Source organism: Schistosoma mansoni, assembly GCF_000237925.1.
Source record: "Schistosoma mansoni, WGS project CABG00000000 data, supercontig 0137, strain Puerto Rico, whole genome shotgun sequence".
NCBI classification, from domain to species: domain Eukaryota; kingdom Metazoa; phylum Platyhelminthes; class Trematoda; order Strigeidida; family Schistosomatidae; genus Schistosoma; species Schistosoma mansoni.
Window position 1 is genome coordinate 769388 of NW_017386040.1, and position 13682 is coordinate 783069.

At 32.7% G+C, this 13682-nt stretch overlaps 1 protein-coding gene across 1 annotated transcript; it reads right to left on the reverse strand.

Moving 5' to 3' along the window:
- Positions 1–1545: 1545 nt before the first annotated feature.
- On the reverse strand, positions 1546–7583 carry Smp_156790 (hypothetical protein; the record flags this gene model as incomplete). The annotated part of the gene is made up of 2 exons (XM_018788942.1): positions 1546–1632; positions 7425–7583. 2 exons carry the CDS (start codon positions 7581–7583, stop codon positions 1546–1548), a joined length of 246 nt encoding a protein of 81 aa, XP_018646513.1.
- Between the last annotated feature and the right edge of the window lie 6099 nt (positions 7584–13682).

Genomic DNA, 13682 nt, shown 5'->3' on the forward strand with positions numbered 1-13682 from the left:
AATACCAAATCTCCACAAAACCCCTTCTGATAATACTAAGTGAATTTAATAGAAGTCTTAGATTTGTTTCAGATATTTAACTAAATGACTCAAGATAACTAAAAGTACATGTTTAATACATTCATCTTGATATTCAGGTGACTCGTTCTACTTGTTATTGTTTCTGATAAATGTTTGTAACAAACAAATTATTAGGTAAATAAACAAATGGATTCATACCTATTATAATAGAAAGGATCCACAATTATATATGTAAACAGATTCCTAGTGTTTGTGTGTGTGTTTATGGACACATATGTGTGGATAGTTACTTAAGCGCATATTGATAAGGTCATTGTATATATTTATACAAAGACAACATTTGATGAAACTAAGAAAAAGCGGAATCTACATACAAACACTACAATTTAGACTATTAGATGATTGATGCTTGTTATAGAATAGATAACTATTTCATAAAATTTACTTTACCATTCGATAAGTAACCGATTCAAATAGTATGTGTTGTATCCAACAGGAAAAGTCTCATTTAATATAACATATTATTTATCTTTTTTTTAAGTAGTAAGAAAAACTATGTCAAGGTCAATCATCCCTTACTCTTATATACCGACAATTATCTATTTAGTGAATATCAATTTGTGTTATATTATTCTATTTATTGAAATCATTTGGCCAGTATTCACTGATCATTTATAGTCCTTTATTAATGATTTCAATAAATCTGTACTGATAAATGTGTATAAGTACAAATCTTCATTTAAGGTTACTAAATAATTTAATGATACATAGATAGATTATAAAAAAAAGAATTGTAACTTTTATAGTTGAATTCATGAATCGATGTAAGCTAGATCATCATTGAAAACTTGGAAGCACTGGACGGCCATTTCGTCTTTGAATAGAACTAGTTGTCAGCATCCATCGACGATCCTGAATATCGAACACGAACACAGGACCTTTGGTCTCTTGTGTGAACGCTTAATCTCTAGATCATTCATGGTTTTATCAGAATTTTTATTAAAAATATTCAACGTTGAATTAGTAAACTTAATTTAAATCAATAAGAAATCAGGTACAACCGGCTGACGAGTCCCAAATAGAACGAAACGCGGTTCCTGGATTCCACTGCTAACCACTATCCATCTTTACTAATAATGCTTTTGAATTAAGGCAATATCGAGGCAATAACTATTATCGTCACTACGTCATATCACTCAAACCAGTGACTATATTGGCAAGTTGATGGTTGAGCAATAACAATTAATTTAAGCTAGAACTGTAAACAAATTATTTTCATCTTATTAGTATGAAGGCTATGCACTACACATGAGACCTGAAGGTCAGGGGTCTGATCCTCAGTGAGTACTATCTTGGAAACCCATACTTGGACAAAAAACAAGAGTTCAATGTTTCCTGGTTTTCAGTGACTAACTAACTAAGATCAGCCTGTGACGTAATCACATAAAATTTAACAACTGATAAAAATCCCTATACTATACAAAGTGATGTTCTGGTCATGAAAGAAAACTTATATTTCAGCATTTAATTTTCCATAAACCCAACAATATAATAATCAAATAATAAACAAGGCTCCACTTCTACATTTATCATATCAAGATAATTCACTTTCTGATGTGTTTTTTTTAAAAATTATATACAAAATACTGTCGTCTGCAAAGTATATCATGTTTAAAGTTACTTTTCATTGAAATCTTCTATAGCAACCATCCTACAATCAATTTCCATTATGGTTAATTTTGGTTAAGCCCTTTTTATTAACTTATTTAATAGACATCGTCATTTGGATAATAACAATTTTCATATTCTTTGTACTGTTATGACCACTGGAGCACATGACACTCCAGCCAAAATGTTGATTGCTTAAGTATCATTCGATGTTTCCATCCTCCTGATTAAATCAATATAATGTGAACCTAACACTTTGGAACTACAAAATATTCACAAAAATGAGGAGATGCAAACAATCATTTCGTTATAAAAACTCAAACAAAGAGGACAAGAGGATAAATAGGTATATTTGACGTGGATCCTTCAACAGTTAAATGAATAGTTTTCGAATTCGATTATGATGTCTCAGCGACCGATTAATGGATCTATCTATTTATCCATATATATCCGCATTCTATACATCAGTCAGATGATTATTTTACAATTAAACAAATGTCATAATTAATTACCGATAGATTAACCTGATCAAATTTTCAGTACAATATTTAGATTCATTCTGACAGGAAATTGTGATTGTTTTACATTCACTAGTTTACAACATTTACTAGTGAAAATCATTGAATACAAAAACACTAATGGAATAATGTGAAGAGAGAAGTTTATCATGAAACTATGTCAACTAGAAAGGTGTTGAAAGTAGACAGAAATATCCTGTCCTATTATATAGTGCATCAACATGTAACAATTAAAACGTGACAACATAATGAATTCGAAGACATCACGTCTCTCTTCTATTATGTTGAGATTTCAATGGTTCAGTTGGAGAGTAGTCAATAGTTGTTTCCATTTCAGTCGTTGGTGTCATGTATTGTGGCAATGTACCGGCCACCAGTTTAAGTGCCTCGACTTCGAGTGTACAATGTTGAGATGTTCTGTGATTTAACTAAATGGAGTGAGCAAACATAACAGGCGCTACACTAATTCTTGACCTATTGAAATTGGTCAATATTATAAAAATCTAATATACATGACACAGTCCACTACTCTATGATCGGTTTATTATACACTTTTAGATAATATTCATGTCAATTATTTATCTTAATTTATTGAGTACTCAAATCAATGTGTAATCTTATTTGTTCCCAATTTTTCTTAGTAATGTTGACTACTATTTGAATTTAAGATAAAGACTGTGGTAAACACTTCAAACAACAGTTAAATTTGTCAGAAGGGGGTTTTGTGGAGATTTTAGTGATTTTATATAGTTGAGATCATGAATCAATTGAAGCTAGACCACCATGAAAAACCTGGCAGCACTGGATGGTCGTTTCTTCCTACTGTGGGACTCCTCAGAAGTACACATCCATCCCGCCTTCCGAGATTCGAACCCAGGACCTATCACTCTCGCGCACGAACGCCTAACCTCTAGACCACTGAGCCGGTCGTCATCCAACGGTGTTAATGTCTAAATTTAACCAATCCATGAATTATATCACAAAAATTTATTGAATTTGGTAATATATTGATTTGATCATATTTAATCAGGATTGAGAAATAATTACTAAATGATATATTATGTGCTACTAAATAGATCAAAAGAATAATTTTAGATGTTTTCATAATAGATAAATGAAATCAGTTCGAGGATTTGTTTAGAAAAAAAGTTGGCAACACCCACATAATTAGTTTTTTGATCATATTGTAAGGCTTTTCAACTAAAAGATAGTTTCTAGTGTGTACGTGATTTAACTAAAAGTATATGGTTCTCATCAAATATGTAACAATATATATTTAGTGTTAGATTTCGAAATTCCTAAGTATTGAACTTCATCGTTGCTTCAACTTAGACTAGAGATTATTTGCTACAGTTCACAATTATGTATTTCATTAGTGACAAAATGAATATTTTGAGGCTATCCGCCCTGGATGCATATGTACCAACAAATGCTGATCAGTATTTGGTGTCGAATATCAAAACAACCACCTATCTAGTGAATGTTAAGTAGTTGAAAGTAGTTGTCAGGTTTCCCTAGACTAAAAAGACATGGCACTGGTTACTACATAGTGATCAATCAACTGTAAATATATATCATTCCCATAAGAAGTTAGTTACAGTCCAAATAGCTAGGTGGTTAAATCCCAGATTATGAAACCAATTGACTCTCGTTGGAATCCTGCAGCAAGTATCATTTCCCTAAAGATGGGACATAAGGCTTACTAATGAGTACCAAGTTGCAGGAAATTTGGATCTAAAGTTTCTTATCAGCTACCTCCTACCACCTAACAACGAAAATGTTTGTAAGCGATTTCAGGTTCCCTATACTTGTGGCCGTTTGATTAACAGAATTCGTTCAATACTATGGAACCGGATAAATATAAAACTGGTTACCACCTGGTAAGCAGTTAATTATAATGGATGTTAGAAAGTAATGAAAAACACTTTTGTTAAAAATATTTATGCAGATTAGATGAAAATAGTTAGTCGTTCACTGAGGTAAATTGTTACTAATCATCATAAATTGGTCGGCGAAATTAGTAAATCAAAGGAAACTTTTATATTGCTAGTTATTAAACTCCCATCTGAAATTTAAATTATTTGAAATTATTATTGTTATTATCATTTCTATTATTGGCTTTATTCAATATTATATATTTGGCACAATATAGAATTCTCAGCACAAAGTATTTCAAGAAGTTCCTTTCCCTTAATTCTTTCATCTATCATGACGATAAATAATGAATGATCACCAGTTAGATGAACGTCAAGACGGTCCTACTGTACGGAGCTGAAACGTGTAGAACTACTAGATCTATCATCAAGAAGGTACAAGTATTTACAAACAGTTGTCTACGCAAAATACTCAACATTCACTGGCCGGATACTAGCAGCAACAGCGTTTTATGGGAGAGGACAAACCAGCTTCCTGCTGAAATTAGGAAAAGATGTTGGAAGTAGCTCGGACATACAATAAGGAAATCAGCAAACTGCATCACGAGGCAATCCCTAACTTGGAATCATGAAGGGAAGCGGAAAAGAGGAAGGTCAAAGAACATATTAGGCCGGGAGATTGAAGGAGATATGAAAAGGATGAATGTTAACTGGAAAGAACTGGAAAGGATTACCTAGGACAGGGTTGAATGGAGAATACTGGTGGGTGGCCTATGCTCCTCCATGAGGGGTAACAGGCGTAAGTAAGTAAGATCACTAATTTTATTGATGAATCCGGATATTTGTAAACGCCTAGTCTTTACTCATTCAGCTTCATAAAAAAGTTTATTTAAACTGATGAATTATATATCATAAATTCCATCCACATGTTTAGTTTGTGGTTAAATGTGACTATCTTTGACTCATAAACAAAACTTAATTCTGTTGTTCCTAAATCAATAAAAATTAAGTTAAAATTCATACCTATTGTACATGTGTATGGCTATCTGGACTCAGTAGCTGAAGAGATAATGTATTGGATATCACGTTCAAATTCTGGAGTGAATATCAACTCTAGAGTGCAGGTACATCTAACCGACAAACCTCTAAATAGGACGAAACCTGAGACGTAGATTCCACTCCTAGCTACATTATATATATCCTATATAAACCTGTAACATAATGGCTATATCAAGACTATCTGAAAAGGCACACATGTGCAAATTAAAACTAATTAAAATTTTTAAAGTATCAACAAGCTTATTTTCTAACTTATTTCATAGTTCAATAGTCTCATTGTTTCCAAACAACGTTACTGAAGAAAAATGTAGTTTTTAATAACAATGAAGAATTTCAGGCTTGTATGATTGCTTTGTGCACGTTTGACCGTACGCGGTGACTAGCATTAAGACCTTTATTGATTGAATAGTGTCACGATAATCTCAAAATGTATGCTTAACATATACATATCAACCATAATACTTAAATAGGTATTGATTAATACTAATATTAAACATATGACACAAATTGATACTCTTGGATAAATTCGCTTAATGATTCTAACTACTTAACACCTTCATATTATCAGTGATCCTATATGTTTCAGGCTGAAGCTGTTACCTTACACATCGTGTTGATCCAGTCAATAAAAACTGACGGTAACACTTACACTTCTAGACTCTACTAAGCCATGGAGATTGATTGAAGATCGAAGGCACAAAGAATAAAGTTGGAATGTTCAATGCAATGAAGTGTGACAGAAATAAAGTGTTCCCGTCAAACAATCAATATCTGCAATGATGCTGCCTTCTCGTAACAAAAGAAAGTGGTTCGAAAAAGCAGACCTTAAAAATGTTCTATCACACCTAAACCCCAAGATTCCTATTCCTGGGTTGAGACCCCGGGAAATACACTCAGGCGATGTCTATGTCATAGATCAGAGCACTAACCATTCGGACTTTATGTCAAATCAGAAAACAGGTTCTATTAGCTTCGACCCTAGAGTCCCGTATCATTAACCAACTAAAATTACAGAAGCATGCAAAAATACTATCATGGTATTGATATATTGAGTAGACTATATCACTATAGAATCAATTTAACCTGGTGATCAAGCATAAGTTCTTACATATAAAACTTTGTCACATATGCTCTCTATGGGATTGAAACTCCCCACCATCATCCATATTTATTATTTATGTTACTATAGTACAACTTTACATTCAAATCTATCACTGTAGACAACAACTTAATATTCATAGAATGAGCAAAATAAACTGATATTCAGATGTAGTAAGAATAATTCATAACAAATAGGAAGAAAACAAGTCAATTTATGATTCTTCTAAGAAAGTTACCCTGAAGACAAAATATATTATGTCTAATATTTAAAGGATAAATAATAAACACTTAAGAATCATAAATGATCTATAGTAAACAAATGAAATTGAATAATTCCTTAAATTATATTCAAAGTATTGTAAGCAAAGATGGATAGTGGCTAGTAGCGGAATTCAGGACGCGCGCTTCGTCCTATTTGGTACTCGTCAGCTGGATGTACCTGCATCTCAGTGTTGATGTTCACTCTATGACTCGAACCCAGTAACTTTTGCTTCAAACAAACAATACTAAGTGGATTTATATTCAAAGTACTTACAATAAAAACAATTAGTTATTGTATAAAAAACGAATAAAGAACAACAGTGATAACATTGAACAAATTAATCTTTATCTTGGCAAATGTATGAATCTACTAACTTCATCAACAATAATATATTATTAGTACATGGTTGTGGGGATTGTTGAATTTTATTGATATCTGGAACCGGTCAAAATTAAACAACCATACCGACAATCTTCACAACCCTACATTGATAACTAACGTGTACTCATAAGTGACTGTCTTCGAGAGGAAATTTCCGGGTTTCTAGTGACCAGTGGAGTTCGAACGTGTCTGATATAAGGAAGTTAAAAACTGAAGAAAATGAATTATAGTAGCTCAATATGGTGTATTAATTAAAGTTGGACTTGTACATCTTTCGGTACCAGATAATTGATCTAAAGGTTGAGTTGGTGCAAGAATGAAGGTCATAGATTCTATTTTTAGTTGTAGGGTCGTGAATGCTAAGAATTCCCATACGAACACAGCTATCCAATCCTTTCCGGTTTTTAATGATGATCTGACTGAGATCAGTCTGTGATGTACACTATAAAAATGGGTATCACCAAAAGTTGATTCAATCAACTTTTTTAAAAAAAAATGTAAAAATACCCCTCCTTCCCTAAAAAACAATAAGTAACTTACAGCTTCAATCACACAAGGTGTAGCTGGCTCACATTTGTCTTGTATAAATTGTTGTAAAATTACATCATCTTTGAAACTGGCACGTTTTGTATAAATATTATATGTTCCAAGTGTAGCTAAATTTATAGGTAATTTTTCAAAAAATAGAATATAAGTCATTGTAATTATTATTAGACAATATTTATAAATATTAATAATAATGTTAATACCACCTCGCGAGATTCGAACCCAGGACCTACCGCGAAGCGGGATCCTGGGTGCGCACTACTGAGGAGCCCCACAATTGGACGAAATAGCCGTTCAGTGCTTTCAGGTTTCCCATGGTGGTCTAGCTTCAATTGACTCATGATCTCAACTATGTAAAATTACTAAAATTTCCACAAAAACCCCTTCTGATAATGATGTTAATAATTAAGAAAAAAAAATTTATCATTCAGTCATATTTTTCTATTTCCTAACCAATACGGCACTAAAACATCATAGGTTGTAAATAATAAATCAACATATACAGATTATATCTATAAAGGATTTGTATAGATTATTGAATTTATAATTTACATTACTATCATATTTAGATAACTATTGGAAACTGAGTAGTTGTGGACATCTGTTTTTATCTACGTACAACAATGTATATCAATGACCCAAGCGAAGATTGAACCTCTGACCTTCATATTTTGTGAAAAGCGCATCGGCTTTGGATCATGGATCCGGTATTTAATGGTTAACATTTCTAACCAAATTGAGTATTAGATATTTACCCACTAATGACATTGTATGAAGGGTAAGCAGTATAGCGAATCGATTAAAGTTGGGCATAAAATTCAATTCATGGCTACGCAGTATTTTAAGAGTAAGGCGCTCACCGCAATACCTGAAGATTTTGGGTCTAATCTTCAGTGAGGTCTTGGATGTTCAGTGCTAAGGAGTCCTAGGACGAAACAGTTGTTCCATGCTTCCTGATTTTCATGATGTTTTTTTGATTAAAATCAGTCCATATTGTAAAAAATGAAACTCAACGACTCCTACGATATATATATATATATATAACCAATTAGTAGTGTGTATTTTTACGCCATTCACAAACATCTAGGCTATTCTAAATAGGGATTTTGCCTAAATATCATGGGAGGTAGAATGATAAAGTTGCGCTCAGTTCAAGGTTGAATACAATTGATTTTTTTATCTTTGATTACTGATTAACTTAATGCATAAAATAAAAAAGCCACCAATGATGATTGGAATTATTTATTGTAGTCAATATCGAACAGTATATAAATTACATTTATTTTTAAAAAGGGGATACTGTAAATGAAAAGAAACTTATTGCCACATCTTGGAGAATAATTAGGTTTCGTATAGATGAACTCAAACTAAGTTGCATACGTCAAAAGGTGAGGATTTAAGTGAGTTAATATAACGAAAAGCATTCATCAGTATGGTATTGTGGAAATTGTTGAATTCAATTGAAACCATACACCGATATAAGTTTAAAAGAAACACTGAAAACCTGGCAGTACTAAGGGGACATTTCGTCCTACTACGGGAATCTTCAGTAGTGTACGCTCACGACCCCTGAACCAGTAATCAAACTCAGAATTTTCGCACATGGACGGTTAACCTGTAAACCATTTGATCGGTATTCAATGGTGTACAAGTTCAATTTAAATCACCCCGCCATATTGAGTAACCATATTTAATTGTCTTCAAGGGTTAAACTCCTCATACCCAACGCGCTCGGACCCTACTGATTGCGGATTCTTACTAGAATTGTTTCATTGGTTAATCATAGATTGGAAGTCGAAAGTGTATGCTTATCTACTCTTTTTTGTCTCGATTGAGCTTTATGGATCAGGTTGACGAATATGGCTCCAAATTTACCAGTGTTGATGGAATCGCGTGAATTAAAAGTTTGTATATCAAGTAATTAATTCACCCAAGAAGGCAGATATGGCTTGCTGTTAGGCTCCAGCCAGTACGAATCCTTGTTTGGAGAAAGGTATCTTGAGGATTTCTACCAACCATTTGAAAACTAGAACTATCATTTACTTTGTTAATACCAATCAATCAGTTAAGACAATCTGGGACATTTAAAAGCTCAAACGTATATAAACGAGAAAAAATTAGTTCTGGACAAAACTATTGATATCATAAAATTAAACAATCACTTCAAACTAAGAGGTAGTGCATTACCGTTTTGTCCGATGATGAAAGAATATATTTCATGTCTAGGGTTGATCTATGAATTAATATAATTTATGATAAATGACACCTGCTTTATAATCGCCCAATTCTAACTAGTGAATGTGTAGTCCTTATTACGAATTGAATTCTATCAACCAGGTTACAATGTGGTTCACTAGTCTATCTGGTTTGACATTAAGTTGATTATTTTGATATTTTGGAAAGTTGGAGATAGTCGGCAAGAAACCATAGACCTTTGTTTCGTGGTATTCGGCACTCATCAACAAGGTGTAGTTGTAATCTTTAGGAAACTATTACTCTATGAAGAATCCGAACTCACATCACCCACCTTCATAATTTCCAAGGTTATCTCTAAGCTACTTGTGCTGTTACTGAGAAAGATTGTGGGTATATCTTCCTGACGCGATTCAAATGGTATGAAACCTAGGTCTAGAATCACCTTTCTACTATCTCCAAACACCTAATGATTGTAGTTTCTTTTGACTTAAAAGAAGTCTTTAAGTGTTAACATTTGTGCAATACTTATTGTATGACAGTTGCATATATTACTTGAAGCACATAGAATTAAATCCTAATTGACGAAGTTACAGTCAAAATTAATAAATTAAACCACCAACATCACTTTTTTATTACTTAGAAAATTTCAATGAAAGATACATTTAGTTCGAAATCATAGTTGTTACTGTGATTAAACGGCATTATTCAGTTAACAGAATTCCAATAAAGAAATCGTTCTACAGAATAAAATAACGGATTTTTTATTATGATTTCATTAAAGTGAATGACTATTTGAAATTAACAATATACTAGAATTTTATTATTGATGTTAAATCACTTGTGAAGTTGATAAATGTTCCACAAATGTAACACATTTGGTAATTTTAATAGTTGGGATCATGATTCAATTGAAGTTAGACCACCATAGAAAACATGGAAGCACTGGACAGCCGTTTCGTCCTACTGGGAGACTCCTCAGCAGTACTCACTAGTGATTGGCTTCAAGAGTTATCTCCTGGAGTTCTAATGAGAAGCTGCGACGAGTGGAGTTCAACCAGGTCTGTTGGGAGATATCGATTCACTGAAGACAATGGTGAATGTTTCGCTCAATTTCGTGGACCGATTGAAGTTAGACATTAACACCGTTGGATGCCGTGTGGCTCAGTGGTCTAGAGGTTAAGCGTTCGCGCGCGAGACTGATAGGTCCTGGGTCTGAATCTCGCGAGGCGGTATCGTGGATGTGCACTGCGGAGGAGTCCCACACTAGGACAAAACGGCTGCCCAGTGCTTCGAGGTTTTCCATGGTGGTCTAGCTTTAATTGACTCATAATCTCAACTATTAAAATATACATGTATGAGATCAAAGAGTAAGTCACGTTACAGCATATAATTAAGTCACTAGATAAGAATGGTATAAGAAAAATAGTTCTTCCTTTAAACTGTAAATCATATCATCTAAAAAATAGTTTATCTTCATAATGATTTTCATAAAACGGTTTAGATAATTAAAAAAACCTCGGTTGAAATACTTATAGATCATATTTATTCTCAAGTTTCATTCTCTTAATTCTGTCGAGATGAACATCTGTAAAGCTTTTCTTTTTTAAAAAAGATTGAATAGTCAAGGTATTTGGTTAACAGGAAAATTTCATCAGTTTGATTCATTTCATGTGTAAATTTGAAGTTTATACATATTTATATAATGTCACGTTTCATTTAAACAATTCTGAGTGAATACTTGAAGTCAATAAATTTGATATGAATTATCTGTTAACTTCGCCTGTAGCTCTTATAGAGTTATTGCCGGTCCCAAGACCGGGTAAAGGAGGAGGGTTGTGCATGGAGTAGAAAACTAACTCGCTGAAGAAACGCTAACCAGAACTGGTGGGCGGCCTATGCTCCTCCACAAGGGGTAACAAGCGTAAGGAAGGAAGGAAGGAAGAATTATCTGTTGACTCACACTGAGAGTTCTATATTGTACCAGACTATAATATTGAATAAAGCCATTAATAATAATAATAATAATTTACTTAAATCTCAACCCTGTAATTAACATAACAACTGCAATGGTTTAGACTAACATGTGGTTGATATTTTTACAAACATTTGATGGGTTTTAGTTGGTGAATGTAAACTCTGTACGGATTACCTTGATATAGACATTATGACACAAGTTTCTATAGAATAGATAGAATATGGCTAGCATTGGAATCCAGGATGCGAGCATCGTACGATCTTGGGACTTCTTAACTGGATAAACCTTCACCCAAGAGTTTATGTACACTCCGAGATTTGATCCCAATAGATTTCGCTTCAAATGCCAACACATTACACTTGTAAGTGTCTATCTGAACTCAGTAGCTAAGTGGGTAAATTGTTGGGTACTGGGTTCTAGTTCATAGGTGAACATTAAGTCTATGATGCAGGTACATCCAAGTTAAAAGTCACAGACAAGACGAGACGCGTGCCCTGGATTTTATTGCTAGTTGAATTCCATTCTAATATACACCTGTTTATTACAAAATAAATCAGTATTCAAAGTATCTTTTAGGTCAATTAAATTGAATTCAAGATATATCAAACAATATCATTCTGTTAACCATGGTGTATAGTATTTTAATGGTTGAATGGAATCCTATAAATCGAAAATCACCTTCTTACGTATAAAAGAAATCAGTCTGATTGTGTCTGATTAAGCATATAAGATAATTTCTATCCTCCAGCACAAATGATATATTTCATTGGTGACCTAGTTACTAGCATGCTATAGTTACTCACTTGTCATAATGAATGAGACAGATACTTAGAATGGTATTATTAGTTTCGATTAACTAAAAAAAGATAATGATTTTTAAGCTAATCTTAATTGAACCTAAATGCTCAGTACTATAACAGATTTTTAGTAATAATAACAGACTAATTTAAAGAGGCATTCTCGGAGTTATGCCGAAAAACCGTGACCAGTAGATTTCAATCATATCAGGTCTGTGACAGTCACACATCAAACGCCCCAGTAGTTGGGTACTAGACATCATGTATTGATATAGGCTGAAAATTTAAACCATTGTTTGCAAATTCACTGGTCTATGAGTTGAGAAGTAGTGAATTCTCATCGACAAAGAGTTCAACACTAGGGCAAACGAACTGTCCGGTGCTTGCTGACTTTTGATGACTAATATCAATACTAATTGTAAAACAGCTACATTTGTCTTAATTTAAAATAAAAATGTAAAACACATTTATTTAAACAATCTAAGATTTTTCACCTTTTTTATAACCAAAATCCCTTGATTTGTACATACTCAACCCTGAATGAAAGAGTAAAACAGTAAGTGACTTTAAATACTTGGTAAAATAAACTATGATACATTATTAATTAACTAAATTTGATTCAGTGATGCAAAATTAATTAAATTTTCACTCAATAAAACAAATTCCATAGATACAAACTGTAAGCAAAATCAAATGGTAAATGGATACTACTAACAAATCTCAAAACTCAATTTAAAAATCATGGCCAACTGTACCTATTTAACAAAAAGAAAACAAATAAATTTACTAAGTGTTGTTTGTGATGATATAAAACACCAGTCCGAATATACTACTTACAAACACTTTTTGTTTAATCAGTAGTAACATTAAATGTATTCAATGAATAAGCTTAATATTTAATAGAGCCTTAAGAATGATCCATCCATAAAGAATGGAATATCTAATCAATACTTGTACTCAATAAAACTATTCAATTGAATTACATGGTTGTGTAAATTGTGAGAAGCAACTGAACTAACTTAATTGAACTTACACATGTGAAACAAGAAATACATCTTGATAGATTTGCCTCTTTAGTTTAAATTCAGTATAAAACTTACTGGATGACTTTCAACCTGTTAGTAATTCTATGAAATTATCCAGAAGCAAAAAGATAATCACTATCTTATAGTAGGAACTAAACTGAGCGTTGATTAACTGAAATACAAAACTCTCCATATACATATATATATATATATATATATGCATCTAAATATGTATGTATGTTTGTTTGTTTGTCGTTTG